Raw genomic sequence first — 19,990 nt, forward strand, 5'->3', positions numbered from 1 at the left:
CCCACAGGATTCAAAGTAAATTCCCAGTGAGCATCTCTACACAGGAAGGAGCTAAGACAAAAAGGTGGAGGAAACAGGCAAACCCGGAGGCAAAAATCACAAGGGAGCAGGTCCTGGTGACCCTCAGCTCCTACCAGGGACAGGGAGAGCATGCGGAGAAGCAGCCACTGAAGACCAACAGAAAGGTCAGTCATAAGAACCCAGAACTCAATAAGCAAGAGGAACCAGGGAAAGGGACTGGGTAAGCCCTGTGAGCTAAACCTTAAGGTAATTCCCGAGACAAGGTTTGGGGCAGAAAGGCACAGCCTTGCCCAGGACCTTCTGCCAGCACAGGGGCATCCCTCCTGACGATGACACACCCCCAGAGCCCACACTTGAAACCACGGATAGAACCAAGCCCTGTATCTACTTCATTTCCTGAGTATGTGTGCCCACGACAGTTGAATTTGTAAGTGAAGCACAATGAGGGATTTAATAATAACTAATAAAATAAAAATCACAACAAGGTACTATAGTAAAAGCTATTTAAAACTTGAGCAGCTCCGGCCTTGTTCCCATCACACCCCGGAGGAGCCTCAGCCAGCCCAAGCCACTCCATCATCATAACCATGAACACCAAGGCTAAGCTCCAAGAGCCACAGCCCACGCCCGAAGCCAGAGCCGCTGACACCATGCCAGGTACCACAGGCAACAGAGGCGCAGGCAGCCTCCCCAGGCAGCGCACGCCATGACGATCAGACATTATCCCAAGGAAGTTCTGGCGAACAGTAAAACAGTTCGATATAAGAAACAGATACGTTCTCACCAACAGGAGCGTACAGCAGACCACCGCAAAGGAGAACCTGGAAGAACCTTCACAGGGTGGGGGACAGAAAGACACTGCAGCTTGATGTTTTAAAAGAGAAACGTTACAGTAAATATGCAACTGACCATAACCCTTAGAGATGCTGGCTGCCTTGTAGAGGTCCTCCTTGCAATTCTGACAGAACTTCCGGGATACTGAGAGTGGGAAAAGGAGGCGAGATGCAGAGCTTACGACACTAGCCCGACCACCAGTCGACTGCATGTGTGGAGTCCACCGCACACACAATTCCAGCAGCAGAGGCAAGTGATGGGGGAAGGGTGTGCTAAGAATCAGGGCTCGGCAGAACAAGGGACTCCAGTAAGATGGAACACATATGGGGTTACAGATGACAACTCCACAAGGCCCTTTTCACCACAGACAGCCTAGAGAGGACGGCAGTGAAGAAGACAAGGAAAACTAAGGAGGTAAGATCAAGGTCGGCAGACACCTCATCAGGCGTATTTACTAGCGCGGATGCCCGGCGAACCTACCACCAAGAGGCCACAGAGACCAACACAGCTGATCTCTAGCTGAGAATTCGTCTGCTCCCAAGGCCAAGCAGGGCAGGACGGGGTAAATGCTGGCTTACCAACTCTACCAACATGAGTGTAGGCATCCAACAAGCACAAAGGATATAAAACGCCAGCAGTAAGAGATGAACAAGGCAGCTAGAGAGATGGCTCGGCAGGTCAGTGTGCGTTGTTCTCGCAGAGGACCAGAGCGTGGTTCCCAACACCCACTCAGACAGCTCACAGCCACTGGTAACACCAGCTCCTCTGACCTCCAAGGCAACTGCACACATGTGCACATACCTCCACACAGGCATATGTACATACATACAAACATACATACATACATGTTAAAAGAACTAAACAGAAGAACAGGGCTGAAGACCCGGTAGTTGCTCTTCACCCCACGACCACATACACTAGACCTCTCGGACCTGCCTACACAGCATGCACATTCCAGCATATTTACCTTTCAGGAATGACAAACATTGTTTTCAAAAGCCGTTTTCTCCCTCAATACATCTTTAAATGTTCTTAAATTGCTTCATATCTAGTCAAATTGAGATTTTTTTTTAAGAGCTTCACTTTTAATTTAAATAAAAGTTGATGTTCCAGTTTGCTTTCTGTTGTTGCACTAAATACCATGACCCCAAACCAACTTGGGGAAGAAAGGATTTCATTGGTTTATATGTTCACATCACAGCCCGTCACTGGAAAAAGTGGTGCTGAGGCCATAGAGGGCCGCTGCTTACTGACTCGCTCAGCTTGCTTTCTTACACAACCCAGAACCACCTGCCCAGAAGTGGTCCTGCCCCTCAGGGAGCTGGGCCCTCCCACATTAATGATTAATCAAAGAAATGTCCCACAGGCTGGCCCACAATCCAATTTTATGGGAACATTTTCTCAGTTGATTCATTCTTCCTGGGGAGGTGGGAATAAGGGGGTTGTTAGTGGGGGGGTGACACCCAGAGGGGGACTTCATCTTGAGAAGAGAAATGTGGAATGGGGGAGAGGACTTAAGTGAGGGGCACGGGGGTGGGGTGATATTGGGATGTAAAGTGAATTAATTATTAATGAAAAAAAAAAAAAAAACTCTCCTTCCTGGTTAAGTTGTCAAAGTTGTGCCAAGTTGACAAAGACAATCATGACTTTGTTTACATTACAGATTCAACTTCCTTAACCCTAACCACAAATATTCCAAAACCTGATCTCTTTTGAGTTCCAACAGCACCAACAATGGAGAACCCACACTGGCCTCACGTCACAGGCTGAAGTCAAAAGTATGCACACTAAACAGATTGTACAAAGATGACCTTTGGGCTGTATGTACAAGGCACATATAACAAAACTATGAAACATCAGTGAATTTCATGTCTAGAGGGATCCACCCCTATACCATCTTATTACATAGATGTCAACATTTCAAAATACAGTCCCCTGACATCCACACCCAGCCCATGCACATGGACACAAACTAAACACGTGTAATTAAAAAGAATAATAAAAAGGATAATCTATATAGAAAGACTGCATATTTGGGATTGGGGTATGGCTCAGGGACAGAGCTGCCTTGAGTCAAGGCCCTGGGTCATTCACAGCACCTAAAAAGTGTACGCAATTCAACTTTTCCACAAGAAAGCAGACTCCACTGCTGTTCTTCTTGGTAGTGGTTATCTGAGAGTTCCCACTGCTCAGAGACACTGAGCGTGAAGCTTAGGTGAATGGCTCTGAGATGACAAAGGGGAGATTTCATGCTGACGTCTCCTTACTGAGGATGAGAAACCCTCAAGACATCTGTGCTGACCCTGGCTAGCCCGTCCCTCCCAGCCTGTGCTTCTCAATGCGGGTGGGGGTGGGGATGGCGCAGCCTCCATATCCATCTATTTTTATTTTATTTTTATTTATGTATTTATGTATTTATTTATTTTTTTCGAGACAGGGTTTCTCTGTGTAGCCCTGGCTGTCCTGGAACTCACTCTGTAGACCAGGCTGACCTAGAACTCAGAAATCTGCCTGCCTCTGCCTCCCAAGTGCTGGGATTAAAGGCGTGCAACACCACGCCCCGCCATATCCGTCTATTTTGCCATCTGACTCCAGGAGCAGGACAAGGACATCCTAGAAAAAGGCCTCTTCAGTGCAAAGTTTATTTTTAAAGTTTTTTTTTTTTTTTTGAGACTATTATCTCTTATCTAAAATGTTTCTCCCTTGCCTCACACCTACCCCTCCAGAAAAAGAACATTTTCACAGACAAAACAGTGCTGCTTCAACATGAAAACCCCACCTGGCCCTGAAGCTTTCCAGCAGGACAGAGATGCAAATTCACTCGGAAGCTTGTGGCTCCCAGTTACCTAAAATGAATGCATTCCCCAGGCAACTCGTCAACATTATGAACACAGTAATGGATGTTTTGGATGTGAGCATGGTAGCACTAAAGGAGCAGAGCTTCTGATGAGCTGGGCCGTCTACAGAGTAAAGAACACTGTTCCACACCTTTCAAGATGGCACCAAGTGCTGGGACATGACTCCATAGAACTGCCCCTTCAAGTCAGTCACAGCTCCAACACAATAAAGTGGCCTCAAGTAACCATCGTACTCAGGTTGTACAACTCAGTTCCAGTAGTACTCAGAACTCCTGGTGTTCTTGACGGTCACCAGAGATGTGAAAGGAGGGAATCCTGGCTGCTATTCCAGCCCCAGCCACACCACAGCATAAACCATCAAAGTCTACTCTGTCCAAATCCAACCATCCATGTACTGAGGGATGAGAAAGGGAACCGTGTACGGTGACCATTACGACTTAGGACATAAGGAAGATTTCCATATCAGTTTAGAAGGCTCTGACGGTGCTCTGATGGCGCCGGCACACAGAATGATGCGGGGAGACACCGGAGCACTTGGTCAAGGTTTTCCATTATTAGTCAAGCTGGCGAAGGCCTGGAAAACTGAGGACCAAGCAGCAAAGGAAAGAGCTACACTACGGACAGCCAGTGGGAGCAAGCGGATCTGGGGAATCAGGAGAAAGCGCTAGCTCAAAAAGGAGATTCTGGTGTGGGCCTGGTCCTGACTGTCTAGGCAGTAGGAGCCAGCCACTGGTACAAACGCATGGCTGCTCACTGCAGCTCATGAGACAGTTGACATAGTAGCTATGCTACAAAGCAGAAAGTACACGTCTGTGAGAATGTGCCCTGAAATATTTACAGATGACACTCCCTGAGATGTACGCATGAGGGATGGAGGGGAGAGGAGACAGGCCGGTAAGACGGTGAAAATGGGACCTTTCTATATGTTTGAATATTTGTAATACTAAGAGCCTTTTCAAGTTATCATCGGTCAGTTCTAAGAAAGGTGCTTAAACAGACTGGGAGAGGCTCTCCACAGCCTGGCAGTCCTGCATCCCCCGATGGAGTAGAGAAAACAGAAATCAAAATCAAGCCACAAGCAATTGGACAGGACACAACACCTCTGTTTGCAAGGATGGTCACCATGTGGTGGTCTGTTAAAAGGATGGCTGCTCTTACATGAAGAAATTCAGGATAACAGAAGGCGTGAAAGCAGGTAACTGCTGAGGACAGTCTCCATGACAAAGCCATTAGAAACAGCCTCCAAGGAGTGTGAGCTGCCTTGCCTGCCCCGGCTGCCACCTAAATAACTCAGAATGGAGTGGAAACCTAAAAACATTTGTAGTGGTTTGTATATGCTTGGCCTAGGGAATGGCACTATTAGAGAGTATGGTCCTATTGGAGGAGGTATGGCCTTGTTGGAGTAGGTATGTCACTGTGGGTATATGCTTTAAGACCCTCACTCCAGCTGCCTGGAAGCCATTATTCTGCTAGCAGCCTTCAGATGAAGATGTAGAACTTTCAGCTCCTCCTGCACCATGCCTGCCTGGATGCTCCCATGCTCCTGCCTTGATAATAATAGGCTGAACCTCTGAACCTGTAAGCCAGACCCAATTAAATGTTGTCATTTGTAAGAGTTGCCTTGCTCATGGTGTCTTTTCATAGCAGTAAATTAACTAAGACAGCATTCATATAAAAAATTACTAGAACTCTAAGGAAATCGTGGTGAACCACTTAAAGAAAAAAAGTAGACAAATGAAAGGTAGTTACTGAGCTACAAAAGGAGAAACTGGAAACAGGAGCAGGGATGGAAGCAGGGTGGCACACACCTGCACTCCCAGCCGTGGGGAGGCAAGGGATGGGGGCAGGGGCAGGGGCTGAGCGATCCTGAGTTCAAGGCCAGCCTGGGCTACACAGTGAAAAACACAGTAAACAAGAAGAGAAACCTGAGGACGTTAGATATGGAACTAAAGAGTATTAGGAAGAATTTGTATCTGGTTCTTCCCCAAGAAAACCAAGACCAGGTCTTCGCAAGACCAATAATACAACAGAGTGCCTGTTCCAAACGGCCAGTCTGAAAATCTGCAGTTGTCCTGACAATAGGAGTGTACCCAACAGAAGAGTCCAATGTGGAAACTCCATCATTTACTTCTTCTAAGAATGATTCCTGTTTACTCTTGTACTCAGGAGAACCTGCTAGGGGGGCTCTACTGGGTTCTTGAGCTCTGTGTGCAAATGTGAACTCATTCGGCCAACCAGAAAGGGCGCAAGAGGAGAAGGTCTATTTACAACCTCAAAGGAACTGAAACTTCAGCATTTCACCTCTTCTGGCCTCTGGGCAGTAAAGGGAGGGAGGAAAGGACACTCACGGCTGGCTCCTCGTTCAGTGTCTGCAGCATCCAGTTTTCCAGTGTTTCAAAGTCTCTAGGACCCTGGTACTTCACCGCTTCTTGTCCAGGCTTAAAAAACTTCAGGCTGAAAGAAGAACAAGGGATTAGAAAGAGCAGAAGTTGGAAAGTTTAAAAGCTGCCCTGGGTAGCGAGCGAAATGAGAATGAAGCTACCAGGGGCTGCAGCCAGGCACCTAGCTGCCACTCAAGCAAAACTCCAACAGGGAAACAAAAACCATGCTGCAGGAGACATCTCGGGCACAGGCGCAGGCGCAGGTGCATGATCCTAAACTTTCACACATTTCTGACGTTATTCAAGGAAAATACAACGAGGAGAAAACCAGTGCCTCTCCCAGGCTTCTCCATCCTGGCCTCAGGCTTCTGGTCCCCCTTGTTGCTCCTGCTGCCTGTGGGTTTGTCTCCCTTAGGCCTGCAGCAGACAAAACACTGTTTTACAGTAGGTAGGCCACCATGGCAGATGGACACCCAGTCACTGATGGATCCCAATCACCAGGGCATTCCGCTGCTGCAGTCCATCTATGCACGCCTCCCTCCATTCATTGCAGGCCCCTAATCGCTGTTTGCATCCCCAAAGAACAAGAGCCTCTTCTAGTCACTGGCCTCCGAGGAATCCTCAGAGTATTCCTATGATAGTGAGCAAAAGACATCACCGGGAGATGAATATCTCACACCCTGGTCTTGGATCACTCTGCTCATAGCATGCCTTGGAAGAAAACTTTACTGAAGATGTCAAGACTGTGATTTTACAGATGTGGTTCCTGTCAGAAGAAAGGGAAACGCAGACTAGCCTGCTTACCTAGGAAGCCTCCGCCCCCGCCCTGATGTGAACTGGATTTTGTGAGTTGATACAACGTTCAGAAATAGATGTTTAGGTTCGGATGTGCATAACTGAGATAGGTAGGTGGGGAGCCACTGGCAGTGTGGTCTGCAGTGATAGCCATGACTGGCCTGGCAGCCCATAAAGCACAGTCGGCCATCCATTTCCTAAAGTTCTGGAGACTAAACTCCAAATTCACAGTGCAATATAGCCAATGTCTGAGGTGGCTTTCTGGTTCCCCGGTGGCACCCTCTCCCTGTGCCCTCATGTGGCCCCCTGAATAATGCCCACCTCTTAATACCAACACACTGGTATGTGTCAGCATGTTTTCCTGAACACAAACATTCAGCCCATTCACCAACAGGCAAGTTCCCTTTGAATGGAGGCTTTCAAACAGAAGAAGCCTTAAAAATGAAGTTCCATTGCTATACAAGGAAATCAGACTAGATGGTAGAGTATTCCAAAGGCTGAGCCAGAAGGATAGCTAACCCGTGGCAAGACTAAACTACACGGTAAAACCCTGTCTGGAGAAGAACTGTGGGTGCTGCTCAGTAGTAGATTGCTTGCTTAGCACACACAAGACACTAGGCTCCATCTCCAGAATCAGAAAAGAAAGGAGAATAGCGGCGCACTGGCTAGATTCGGCAGTTACAAAGGGCATAGTGGCCTTATGGAGAACATGTGAGCATATGCCCAGCTTCCTCAGGAGCTCAATGACCCTCAACTGACAGCAGGGTTATATCCTCACAAACCACCCTCCCTAACTGACAACCTACCCAGTCAAACATCCTACCCAGCCTAAACCATGCTCAGAACACATACACGGGCCTCGGGTGTGTAAAACCGCCTGACACTATAACAGTGTCCGCTGCCCCCTGCACCTTACTGCACAGCACACAGTGAGCAGAATGGCTATATGGGGCTGCTTCCACCCCACTGGGAAGGTGAAGGGTCTCAAGTCAAACTATTAAGTCTGGGACCATCTAGATAAGGAAGGGTTACCATCTTTAGAATTCTGCACTATACTGCACTCCAATGAAGAACATAGAAAAGCTAGGCATGGAGGCATACACTCATAATCCCAGCCCTGTGAGGGCTGAGGCAGGTGAACCTTAAACACAAAGCCTAAAATTAGAGTTCCTGGGAATCCTGGCAACATAGTGAGAACCTGTTTTTTAAAAAATATATACCACTAACAAAGTCTAAGCACACTAAAGTATGTTGTCATAATTAAAAGGTTTTACAACACACACACACACACACACACACACACACACACACACACACACGCCATTGGGCCTCCTTCCCTCTGGCAGCTCTGGCAAGGAAAGTTGGGGTCACAGCGACATAGAAGCAGTGTATTACATTTCTTTACCTTCCTCTCCCTCTAAGTGCCTCCCCACATTGAAGTGCAGGAAACAGAGTCTCGAAATACCAGAAAGAACCAGTGCTTACACTCAGTTTTTGGTTGTTGTGTTCTTTGCTAAAGTTAAACTATAAGATCTGTTTGTTGTGGGGGGTGTCTTTCTTCCTAATTTAGTACATAAATCTCTTGTTGGATAAAAAGTCTTTCCAACCTGCTTAAGTGTGAGCTTCTTCCTTAGTAAGCTGTGGGGGCCCAGGGAAAGCTGGCGAGCAGTAACAGACCCTCCCATTAGCCTGCTGCCTCTGCTTTCTTTCTCAGTTGACAGAGGCAAAGGAGTTAACAGGCACAGGGAAGGCTACTAGCACCTCAAGTTCAGCCCCCAAGTTCTCTATTACAGACTTTCCACAGACACATGTGTCTCTTCCTGGGAAGCTACAGAGAAAAAAAAAAAAAAAAATCCCCACTTAGGTGTTTCTCTGCACAGCCTGTGACAAAGTGTACCATAACTGATGTGTTAGAGGTTTGATTGGGACCTCCAAAACAAAGCAATTAAAAGCCTAACCCAAGCTGCAGATGAGGCCTCACTCAGAACCAGGCCTTCACAGAGGTCCGTGTGACTCATGTCCTCCTCACAAGAAAGGGACATTTGAACACACAGCAACATACACATGGTCCAAGGATGTAATGAGTTAATGTGGCTAATACAGTTTGGATCTGAAGTCTCTCAGGGCCTGTTCCGCAAAGGCTTGTTCACTCCTGCAGGGCCTCTGGAAGGTGATGGAGCTTTTAAGTAATGGGCCTAAGAGATCTCAAGTCCTGGTGGGGGTGTACTCTTAAAGACGATACCGAGACCCAAGCTTCCCTCTTCTCCCTTCTCTCTCAGCTGCTGACTAACAATAAGTACTCTATCACACCTGGCCATAGCCACCCTGCTACAAGCTCAAAAGCAGCTGGGCCAACTGACCAAGGACTGAACCCTTCAAACTGTCAATCAAATAAGTCTTTCCTCTTTTGAGAGAGAGGAGATTGACACAAAGTTTCAGTCTGGTTCAGGTTGGCCAGGAACTTACTATGTAACTTTCCTCTAAGTATCTTAAGTATTCTGCAACAGTAACAGAAAACCGAGACACCAGCAAACCTGGAGAAGCCAGAAAGGGGCACAGAAAGATTTCCAAAACCAGTTTTGGAAGGAACTTGGCCTTCACCAGCACCTCCAGCATCCACAACAGTGGGGAAATCACTTTCTGTTGTTTTCAGCTTTAGCCCTGGGTAAATTATCCAGTCTGCAATGCAAACACAGCAACAGAACCGGACTGAGATATCCTCTTCAGAAGTCAGTTTGTCTGTCAGCTTTCTGTTGCTCTATCTAGAAAGAGAAACAGTGTATTTGACTCCTTGTTTTGGACAACTGGCGCCATGAGATACTCGGATGTGTTGCCTTTGGTCTACAGCAAGATAGAACCTAATAGGCCCCTCTCCTCACAGTAGACTTGACACTAACCAACCAGGGCTGAGATCACAGTATCTCCTTCAAGGACACAGTTTCAGTGAACTGCCACCCACTTGGCCCCACTGCCTAAAGGTTCTATAAGCTCCACTTATAGAAGGTTCACAGCACTGCTGGGTTTTGGGCGACTCATCCAGACTGGAGCAGTCATAATTTGTGTCATAAAACCATGTACATGCCTGCTGCACTCTAGTCTGTCACCCTCCTTCCCAACAAACCTTATGTTAGTTGCAGGGGATGAAAAATCTTACATCAGTAAGAAGAAAAAGAGACAAACTTAAGCAGTGATAACCGTTCAAAGCAAAACTCAAACCAAAAGTGATTACCAAGTCTGAGCTGGCTTGGACCACAGGCAGCCACACCCCACTACTGCCCTGCAAATGCGCTTTCTCAGCAACCCACAGGAATCAGTTACAGCTTTTCCCTGGCAAAGGACCAAAGATGTCTACAACCAACAGTGTTCAGTATAGTCTTGTCCAAATAACAGGGCCCACCTGCTTACATTCGGCGCCTCGGATCTATAAAGGAAGTTACCAGAAGCTGAGCTTGGACGTGCCTTGGCCAGAGACCCACCCACAGAGAAAGCCCAGCCCTTCCTACTCACGTGGGGTATCCTCGCACTCCCTGGGCAGAGCACACGTCGGAGTCGGCCGTGCAGTCCACTTTGGCCACGTAGACCTTGGCATCCTCCATGCTGTTGTACTTGTCTCCCAGGTCATTCCAAGTCGGCTGCAGCCGCTGGCAGTGTCCACACCTACAGGGAAGCCAGAAGAAGGGTGCACTGAGCCTCGGTTCCGCTTTCCCCACCGAGCAAGCAAATCCCCGCCCTTCCTTCTCTCTGCAGCAGATAGATACCTCACAACGACACTGTTCTCCACATTAATCTAAATCAGCAGGCTCCTGGCCCTAGAATTTTTTTGACCTCTATGCCAGACCCTGCATCCTTGACTTTTAGTTGACCTCTGACTAAATGTGTGGTATTTCCATCTCCTGGAACTTATAGCTTGCTGTGCCCCTTGGAGCTCAAGGTACGCATTCACCTTGAGACTTGCCCTAAATTCCACCTGGCTGATTTCTATTTGTCCCTCAGATCTAGTTTGGCATCACTTCCTCCAAGAAGACTTCCTTGGCTCTCAGGTGACTTGGAATCCATTTTTGTTTCTTCCTCCTTTTTCTGGTCGTCTCCCCTGCTCTTTTAACCAGCTTTATGCTCTGTTGTAACTGTTCATTTATTTGTAAGGAAAGGTCTCCTCCACTATATAACCAAATATATGCAAATACAAGGCAATCTCAGGAATTATCAGCTCTGCACCTTGCCCCCTCAAAAAGCCTTAAAATAAATACATTTAAATGTTTTTATTTGTTTAAACACGTCTTGGTTATCCAAGGCTGACTTTGAGCTCTCTGTGTAGCTGAGGATAACCTTGAACTTCTGACTTTCTTACCTTCACCTTCCAAGTGCTGGGATTGTAAGTGTGCAGAGTGCTGGAGATCAAACCAGGGCTTTATGCATGCTGGGCAAATGCTGTACCATGGGAGCTACACCCCCAGTGCTCCAAACTATCTATCATTACAGTAGAGTTGGTGGTAACCTGAACATGTGCAGTTGGTAGGACCAAATGTCTTGTATTGACTATGTGAGTTTAGTTATATACAAACACTTTAAAGTGTTTGTCTATGACTATCATGTGTTTATAATGTATTATCTAAAACAATACCAGCAAGACCGTGGCTTCTTGCCTCTCTTCACACTACACTACAGCATCTCTCTTGTCACGGGATCTAAAGGACAGGGCTGGCCACCATCTTGCATGTATATCACATGGATGCTGTAGCACATTGGAGATCTGAGTGAGTGCAAACCACACAGCATTATGGCACAGAACTGTTTTTTTTCTTTCTTTATCTAACAAACAAATTATTTGTGTTTATAACATAACTAATTGCTCCAATGTCTTTTAAAAGAATCCTTTCTAGAAAAAAAAAAAAAAAAAAGCTCACTTACAAGAGTGAAAGGCACTGGCAATTGTGAGTTCTCTCTCAAAATACATCCTCAATAAAAATCTTTAAGCTTTTTTTTTTTTTAAGCTTCTTTTTTTTTTTTTTTTTTAACCTGACTTCCAAAGCAGGCAACTAAAGGTGGCATTGAAAAGTCAGCATAAAGCTAATGTGTCTTCCTGGTGGAACTTTCCTGAGCAACTAAGACAAACCCCTGCTTTATAAAGGCTTAAATAAAATAGGACTAAAGAAGGCTCAGTAATTAAGGGCCCTTGTTACTCCTTCAGAGAACCCAGCACCCCACACCAGGCAGGTCCCGATGCCTGTAGCTCTGGTTCTATGGAATATGACACCATCTTCTGACCTCCTCAACACACATGGCACCCAAACCCACAGAGATGTACACATGTACATACATAAAAATAAACTATGTAAACACATAAAAGCCCAAATATAGCATCACCCCCTTTTTCTGAAGGCTCATCAGTATTCCTCTATACATTCCATGTAAGTGCCAAGAGAGGAAGTACTGTCCTGTTCAAACACTTGCAACTGAAGCAGAGGAATGGGGTACCCACACAGGGAAACTGTATTTGAGGATTTAACTTCCGTGAGCTCAGCAAAATGAGTTCAGCAAGGTCGTGGGTCAGGAAAGAACTGATAGCAAGGAAGAACAGAGGCCCAATGGCTCTGTAAGTGTGTACACAATGGGGCCTGTGGACTTTCCGATCCCCAGCTGGCCTGTGTTCCTGTTTGCTCCTCGTGGCATCTGGTGCCTAATCAAAGAAAGCAGATTGGTTCTAATGTTGGTATGGAACCCAGCTATGAGATATTGCTGGGAGATAGATGAGTGACTACCCTAATGGACTTTCTTTCTTTCTTTCTTTCTCTCTCTCTCTCTCTCTCTCTCTCTCTCTGTCTGTCTTGTCTTTCTCTCTCTCTCTTTTTCCTTTGTTTTTAAATTGGATATTTTATTTATTTACATTTCTTGATTTCCCCCCCCCAAAAGCCCCCATCCCATCCCCCCTCCTCTTGCTTCTGTGAGGGTGCACTCCCACCCACCCACCCACCCACTCACTCCCAACTCCCCACCCTCGCATTCCCCTACACTGGAGCATTGAGCCTTCCCGGACCAAGGACCTCTTCTCCCATTGATGCCCGACAAGGCCATCCTCTGCTACATATACGGCTGGAGCCATGGGTCCCTCTCTGTATACTCCTTGGTTGGTGGTTTAGACCCTGGGAGCTCTGGTTGGTTGATAATTGTTGTTCTTCCTATGGGGTTGCAAACCCCTTCGGCTCCTAAGGGTTGTTCTGATGTTAGCGGAATTTGATCAGGTATGCTCAGTTTAGAGTTGTAGACATCCTCTAAACCCTTGAAAGGATTCTTATGAAAACAATACAAAATTTAAAAAAGATAAAGATTCAGATCCCTCTAACCCAAGCTAATCTGACCACTTGGGGTCATCACCACACAGCCACGCCCCTCTGCACCAAGGAGGACTGGAGAGTCCACTGCTTCTCTCCAACTGGCATTTCTGGTTTGGAGCCCTTGTGGATACAGAGCCACAGAGACAGCCAGCTGTATTCAGATGTGGCCTGGAGCCAAGTGACAGAGCAAAGGCACCTAACCTTACCCTTGACCTCACTGTCCCTAGGTTCAGTGTGACCCGATGCTGGCACCAGATCAACAGCAGGAGGAAAATCCTGCAGCCACAAAGCTTAGAACGAATACACATACAGGTCAATGTCATCAACAGTGTCCTTGCCCCAGCATCACACATGGACAACTAACATTCCAGGCACTCACTGTGAGAAAGTGGGGAGGGGACCCAGCATAGTCTATCCTGAGTACCATGTTGTTCTTAAAATTTTTGAAATCTTAGCACTCTGTAGGCTGAGACCAACAAAGTCATGAGTTCAAGGTCAGCTTGGCTACCCAGAGAGATCCTGCCTCAACTTCCCCTTAAAATATCAAAAACCCAGCCTTCAAAGGCTATGGTGGGCTCCTACACCTCTCTAATATTTTTTAGCAGAGTAGCAAGAAGCAAACAATTAAAGGCTTATCCTGGAGAGCAGCCTCGACCTAAACGTCTGTAAGCCATAGAGTGAAAAAAAGGATCTGTGGTGTATACCCCAACTGGCCAAGACTAGCTGGTTAGTCATTGGATATATCCTAAACTTAAAACTCCATCAGCACTGCAGACAACCTAACCCTGCCTGCATGTCAACTTTTCTCATAAAACTAAAAAACCCTTAGATTTATTCCACTGAAATCAACTCCAATTAAGTCCTGTGGTGTACTTAACTGGAATCACTACTTTGAGACGACTCGTGCACAGAGTAACTATTAACGCTGACTGACTGTGGCAGACTACCAGTCTTTTTTTTTTTTTTTCTTTCAATGGTAGTTCTATAGACTCAAGTGGCTGTTCTTGGGAATGTAAAACAACGTATCCTTGCATTCTTAACTGATAATGGCTGTGAGCCAGAATGATCCCCACCCCCGCAAAGTTAATTTAACACTAAACGTAATAGCCCACTCTAGGGTTACTGGCAAAGTTTCTCCCACTTTAGAAAACACAATCACTAACTACATTGGATTCCACAGGCACATTTTTCTTAACTGCTTAACCCTCTGTCCTTAATGAGTCCCTACTGAGCTAGAGGAAGAGTACTTTGCTCTACAATAAACACAGCGCATCCCACATCTCAAGAGCCTGCACTCTAAATACCGCTTTCTGCTGTGGACCGGAGAACTTCTTTCTCTGAGCATCTAGGCCCCAGGAGCAAAGCACCGCTATGTTTGGACTAATTCCCGGGGTACAGTTCTTCTGAGAAAGTAGTGGGGTGCACCAGGAAGCCCCAACCGAAGAATGGAAGCCTGAAGGTATGACTTTTAGGAAGAACAGTTCGACCTCACACTTTCCAAATGACCGGGCCCCAAATGAGCCAAGAACGGGAGGTGAAAGAGTTAAAGGCCTTGAGAATACAGCTCACATCCACTCCAGTGTGCAGCGGGGTCTCCAGAACTGGCACTACGCTGGACTCCAGGGGCCGGGGAAGTCTCAGTCCCCGACCTAGGCTTTCTTTTCCTACCCTCTACACACAGAGTGGGCAATCACATCTTGAGGGGGGGCTTAGATTTCCAATTCAACCCAATATTGAAGAGCCAGCAGGGAGAACCCTTCAGGATAGGGCACGTGGACGCCGGGCTCCCGCCGCGTCCGGCCAGCACAGGAAGTTTGGGGAGCTGGGCAGGGGACAGAAGCGGGGGATGCCTGGACTCCAGCAGTGTGGCGGGGCGGAGAGGCCTTTCCGGGTCTCCTCTCGGGGCCCGCCCTTGCTCGCTCGCAGCCCGGCGGCTAGCGCCACGTCAGCGGCGAGGCCCGAGCGCGGCCCACGCCCCCGGCGCGGCCTCGCGCCCTCTCCCCGGTCCCCGGCTCCGGGGCCCTGGTCCCCGGTCCCTAGATCGGGCCCCGCCGGCCTGCGGGAGCTGCAGTTACCAGGGCGCGAAGAACATGACGAAGTGCGCGGCGCTCTGGATCCCGTGCGTGAACATGTCGGCCGTATACAGGTGCTTGGCGTGCGGGTCCTCCTCGACCCTGCTGTCCGCTTCCACCTCCTGGGCCCGGGCGCCTTTGCGCGCTCCGAGCAGCAGCAGGAGCGTGGCCAGGGCCGGCAGCCCGGCCAGCGGCTGGAGGAGGCGTCCTGGGCGCGGGGGCATCGCGGCGGGGCTGGCGAGCTCTCGCCCGGGCCGCGGGTCCCCCTCCGCGGCGCCGCCTCCCGCCCCGGCTCCTCCCACTACCGCAGAGCCACGCCTCAATCACGCCCCCGCTCGCAGAGCCACGCCCCCTGTCCCGCCGGCTCAGCTAGGCAACTTGCTGTCTTCTGCTGAAAGCCACCAGGAAGAGGTCGCTCAGATCCTGGGGTCCTTGTGCAGCACCACCAGCGCTATCCCAGTTCGGTTCTCTTCCATCCCGCGGAGCTCATTCTCCTTCCCAAGCTCCTCATCAGCCTTTCCCTGTTGGGGACGAAGAGGCCAAGCTGCCAAGCTATGGAAAAGTGGTAGCTTCTGTTGATATATCTAATCAGACAGCAAGAGACCCTAGAGTTCAGGACCAAGCTGAGCTGCTGTCAGCAGAAAGGAGGCAAGAGGGCAAAAGTGTGTGGGGTTTGCGCTTGCATAAGTCAGATTCTTAGCCAAAGCTCAACTTGATTTGAGGGCCTGGCCTCAGGGGGTGTGATGAAACCACTTCCCAAGAGCACCTCCTCTGTTATCCTGCCCGGCCTTCACTTCCAGTGAAAAGGAAAGGCAGTCAGAGTGGCCCTTCCTTCAGGCCCTGGCTAGTGCCCTAACTCACCCTCGTGAGTGTGTGTCCTAACTCACCCTGGTTAGGAAACTGAACCACAATAGCTGTTCTGGGTGAGAGCTAACGCCTGGACTGAGGCGTGTTAACCCATGCCAACACTCAGACCTTAAGGGCGGTGGCAATCTAAGCTCCCTGCCCTGCCTTGAGAACCTGGAGCTAAATTAGGGAGAATGAAACAACCACTAGACACTTGAGAGAGGTCCCAGAGCTATGCTCTGTGCCAATGAAAAAGAAACTGGCATCATAAGAAGTATCTATGGCAATCTTTTTTGGGAAAAAGAAACAGGCATCATAAGAAGTGTATATGACGATCTTGTATCAGACTTCTCACCTGCTCTCTATTAGCCTCAGCCTCCCTAAACCAAACGCCTGGGTTAGCAATGGGGGAAATTCATATCATCTCTAACAAGCCTCATCTTGGGTTCAGCCACCTGTAAACGTTCTGTGGTTTGCCAAACACCAAACTTCAAAACCTTATTCTTGTGGGATTTCCAGGCAGCGTCTCTTGCTTGCCCCCTCCCTTCCTTTGTGCCCTCTCATTCTGAGTAAGCACAGTTCAGCCAAACACTTCTGGCTTCCCTAACCTGAACAGACCTAAACTTGCCCATTGCAGGAGAGTTCTATGAGCATCCTTTGCCCACGTGATTTTGACTATGGCAATTTGTTGCTCAAACTTGAGCCAGCACACCAATTCTGCCCAGTAGCCTTGGCATATAGACTAAAATAGAAATCCCTGATGCTGTCCTTGAAGGCCTCCTGTGATGTGCTCCGCCATGCTTTGTGTCCTGTGAGGCTTGCTGGTGACTTGAAATCCAAGGACTCTTGCTGTATGATCTGTACTGTCAAGTTCAAAGCTTTATGCTCCTCAGTTCTTCATATCTCCCAACCAGCTCAGTGGGCTGCTGAGACATCTCAACTCTGTTTATAATATCAACTCTTTTTTCACCTGCCCGAGTTGTGTGGTTCCATATCCCTTTAGGGTCAAATATCAGATATTAACATTATGATTTGTAACAGTATCAACATCCTAGATTTGAAGTAGCAATGGAATAATTTTATGGTGGGGGGGTCACTGCAACATGAGGTCCTGCATTAGAAGGTAACAGCATTAGGAAGGTTGAGAACCACTACCACAGACCATAGCTCTCAGAGCCCTCTTGAATGCTGGCTGTTGCTTGATGTTTCACTCTTGCAGTTGAGACGGAAGGCAGATGCCAACCTTTACCAATATGCTCCCTTCTACCCAAAGACCTTCAGCTCCCGACATATTGGATCTACCGAGTGTCACACCGTCATCTGTCCTTCCAATTTTTGCCATCCTCCAGGACACTCTCCTACTTCACTGAAGTCTGTGGTGCCTTCCAGATGACAGAATTCCCAACAACCCTGTCATCTGTCATCTTTCCTGGTGACTTCGGTGATTTTGACATTTCCGTCAGTAACCCTTTTATACAAGGGAATCTAGAATGTTTACTGTTTCTAATAGCTGGATAAAGGTGCTAGGGTTTGGGTCTTGAATGTCTCCTCTGTGGGTCCATGTGTTGGAGATCTAGCTCCAGAGTGGCGCTAGTAGGAAGGGGTGGAACTTTTAGATGCTGGAGTGGGAGATTTTAAGATCATTGGAGGTAATTCTTCAGAGGAGATCTCAGGAGCCCTACCACTCATTCCCTGCCTCCTAAGGTGAGGAGGTGTATTCCCACCCTGGGGAGCTGTCTCAGCACAGCCCTAAAAGCACTGAGATGGCTATGAACACTGCCCAGAACATCCGAGGCTGACAGTCAAAATATGTTTCTAACTGCAGTGGCCGATTGTCGTGGAGACTCTCTGTTACTATTACGGTTACTGTTTCTGCCAATGTAACTCTGACCAGGAACACTCTAGTGTCTGTGTTTCTCTGCAGTGTTGATACAGTGACACTCACTCCACCTGAGTCTGCCATCCTTTTGGCTTCTCTGTTAATGTCTCAGGGCTTTGCCTCCAACTCACCTTCATCTTCTCCCCTTCTCTCTCTCTCTCTCTCTCTCTCTCTCTCTCTCTCTCTCTCTCTCTCTCTCTCTCTTAGAGACCTCATTCATCCCCATTGCTGTACACACTTCCAACGCAGACAGCACCACAAACCTTTCACCAAGAAGAACTTGTCTGGCCCTAGAAGGCGAGAACTCCTGCACTGTGTCCCTCTGATGCTTTAATGGAGCAATAGTTTCTGCCATACCTTTTCCTTTCTGTGGCAGCCCTTGCTCAGTGTGTGAGCTCCACGGGGTTGAGAAGATGTCTGACGCCCAGCAGTTACTGGACTCATGTTTATGAAATGAATAAATGGGAAGTCCTATTTGTCTCCTCTCAGTAGCTGACTTCCTTGAAAGGGTCCTCGGAATCACGGGGAGGTGTCCCAAGTAAACGAGCCATGATCATGGGGGGTTATTACTGAGCAGAGGCGGCTTGGCCCACTGTCTTATGACTGCACATCTTGGGCCTTCGTGGGGTTGCAGCTCATTCCAGTGCCAGTCTGTGGGGTGCATGGTGAAGCCACCTAGTGACCACACTCTCTGTGCCCCAGGGCATTCTGTGAGTGCAGCAGGAGTAATTATCCCCAACCAAAAGAAGCTATAGCTTTCAGTCCACCTCCTCACGGTGCCAGATACCCTAAAATAGCACTCTGACCAAAGGAAGACCCCACAAAAAGCTCAGAAACTGAGATGCTGCCACCTGAATGACTTTAACAGGTGCATCCTGAGTTATTATTAGGCTGAAAAATGCTACTTTTAAGCAGGGACCGAAAGTAAATGCATCCGGTTGTTCTAACTTAGTCAGAGCATTCTGAGGGGGTACCTCTAGAGAGAGAAAATATGTTCTTTTTCTAAAAAAAATTAACTTTTATGATTGCTCAAATATGATTATGGAGAGGAGCAAAGAGTAGATTAGCATCGTCATCAGAAAAAAATACAAAACAAAAACTAAAGAACAAAGCAATTTCCCAACCTGGAATCATGCAGGAAAATAGTCCTATTTTCAGCATTTAAAATGGTGTAAGAGACTTAATATTTACTCATTACTCACATAAGCTCTTGGAAAACACAGCCTTCTAAATAGTTAATAAGCACAGACAAACACATTATAACATAATAGATCTGAGACTCTAATGGAAGAGGGAAGCTTTTGAAATCCACGTGGGATCAGTGTGGACACAGGGGAGGTTATAGAGAAAGTTTCCCTGTTGGTTGGACGGTCACCACTGAGGTCTCTATGTTGTCTGGCAAACTCCACAGAAGCCTGGCTGCCTCCCCCTCCCCGGCTCACTGAGTCCTTACTGCTGCTGCTGGTTCCATCTATCCACCGTCTCTCAGCTCTTTGACAATTGGACGCTTCCATGGAAGCTCCTCTGGCCTCCTCCCACAGAGCCCCTGCACACAAGGCCAGCACACAATCTCACTTGGGTTCCTGGCAACCTTCCACTCGTCAGCTAGCCATTACTGATGGGCATCTCCATGGATCTGCAATGTCCTGGTTAGGTACAGAGACACAGTTCTCTCGTGGTGCTCAGGAGACAGTTTGGAAGGGCTAGGCTGCCTGAGTCCCAGAAGACTATTCCAAACTCAGAATCCAGGAAAATGGTTTGACTAACAGAGCAGTTCTCCATTTTGGCTGGTCTGGAATCTCATGGATCTGGAAAACAATATGGATGCCCTGGCCCAACTCCTAAGGATGGGAAGTCAGTGGGAGCTCTCTGGGGCTCTTGGAGAAGGTTATGGCTTGACCAAAGAGCACCTGGAGGGGAAGGATTTCCTTAAGAGACGGGTCCTGGTTCAAATATGTTTGGTGAACACTGA

The 19,990-nt window shown here is 47.9% G+C and overlaps 1 protein-coding gene across 1 annotated transcript in view; it reads right to left on the minus strand.

Moving 5' to 3' along the window:
- The window catches only part of Txndc5 (thioredoxin domain containing 5), a 28,294-nt gene extending 12,705 nt beyond the window's left edge, over positions 1–15,589 (minus strand). Inside the window, exons 1-3 of the mRNA XM_021215398.1 lie at positions 15,297–15,589; positions 10,397–10,546; positions 6,062–6,167 (exon numbers count right to left, since the gene is read on the minus strand). Coding sequence (XP_021071057.1) covers positions 6,062–6,167; positions 10,397–10,546; positions 15,297–15,517 — 477 coding nt within the window. The 5' untranslated portion in view covers positions 15,518–15,589. The remainder of the gene's footprint in view (positions 1–6,061; positions 6,168–10,396; positions 10,547–15,296) is intronic.
- Between the last annotated feature and the right edge of the window lie 4,401 nt (positions 15,590–19,990).

This window comes from Mus pahari, chromosome 16 (assembly GCF_900095145.1).
Source record: "Mus pahari chromosome 16, PAHARI_EIJ_v1.1, whole genome shotgun sequence".
Classification (NCBI taxonomy): domain Eukaryota; kingdom Metazoa; phylum Chordata; class Mammalia; order Rodentia; family Muridae; genus Mus; species Mus pahari.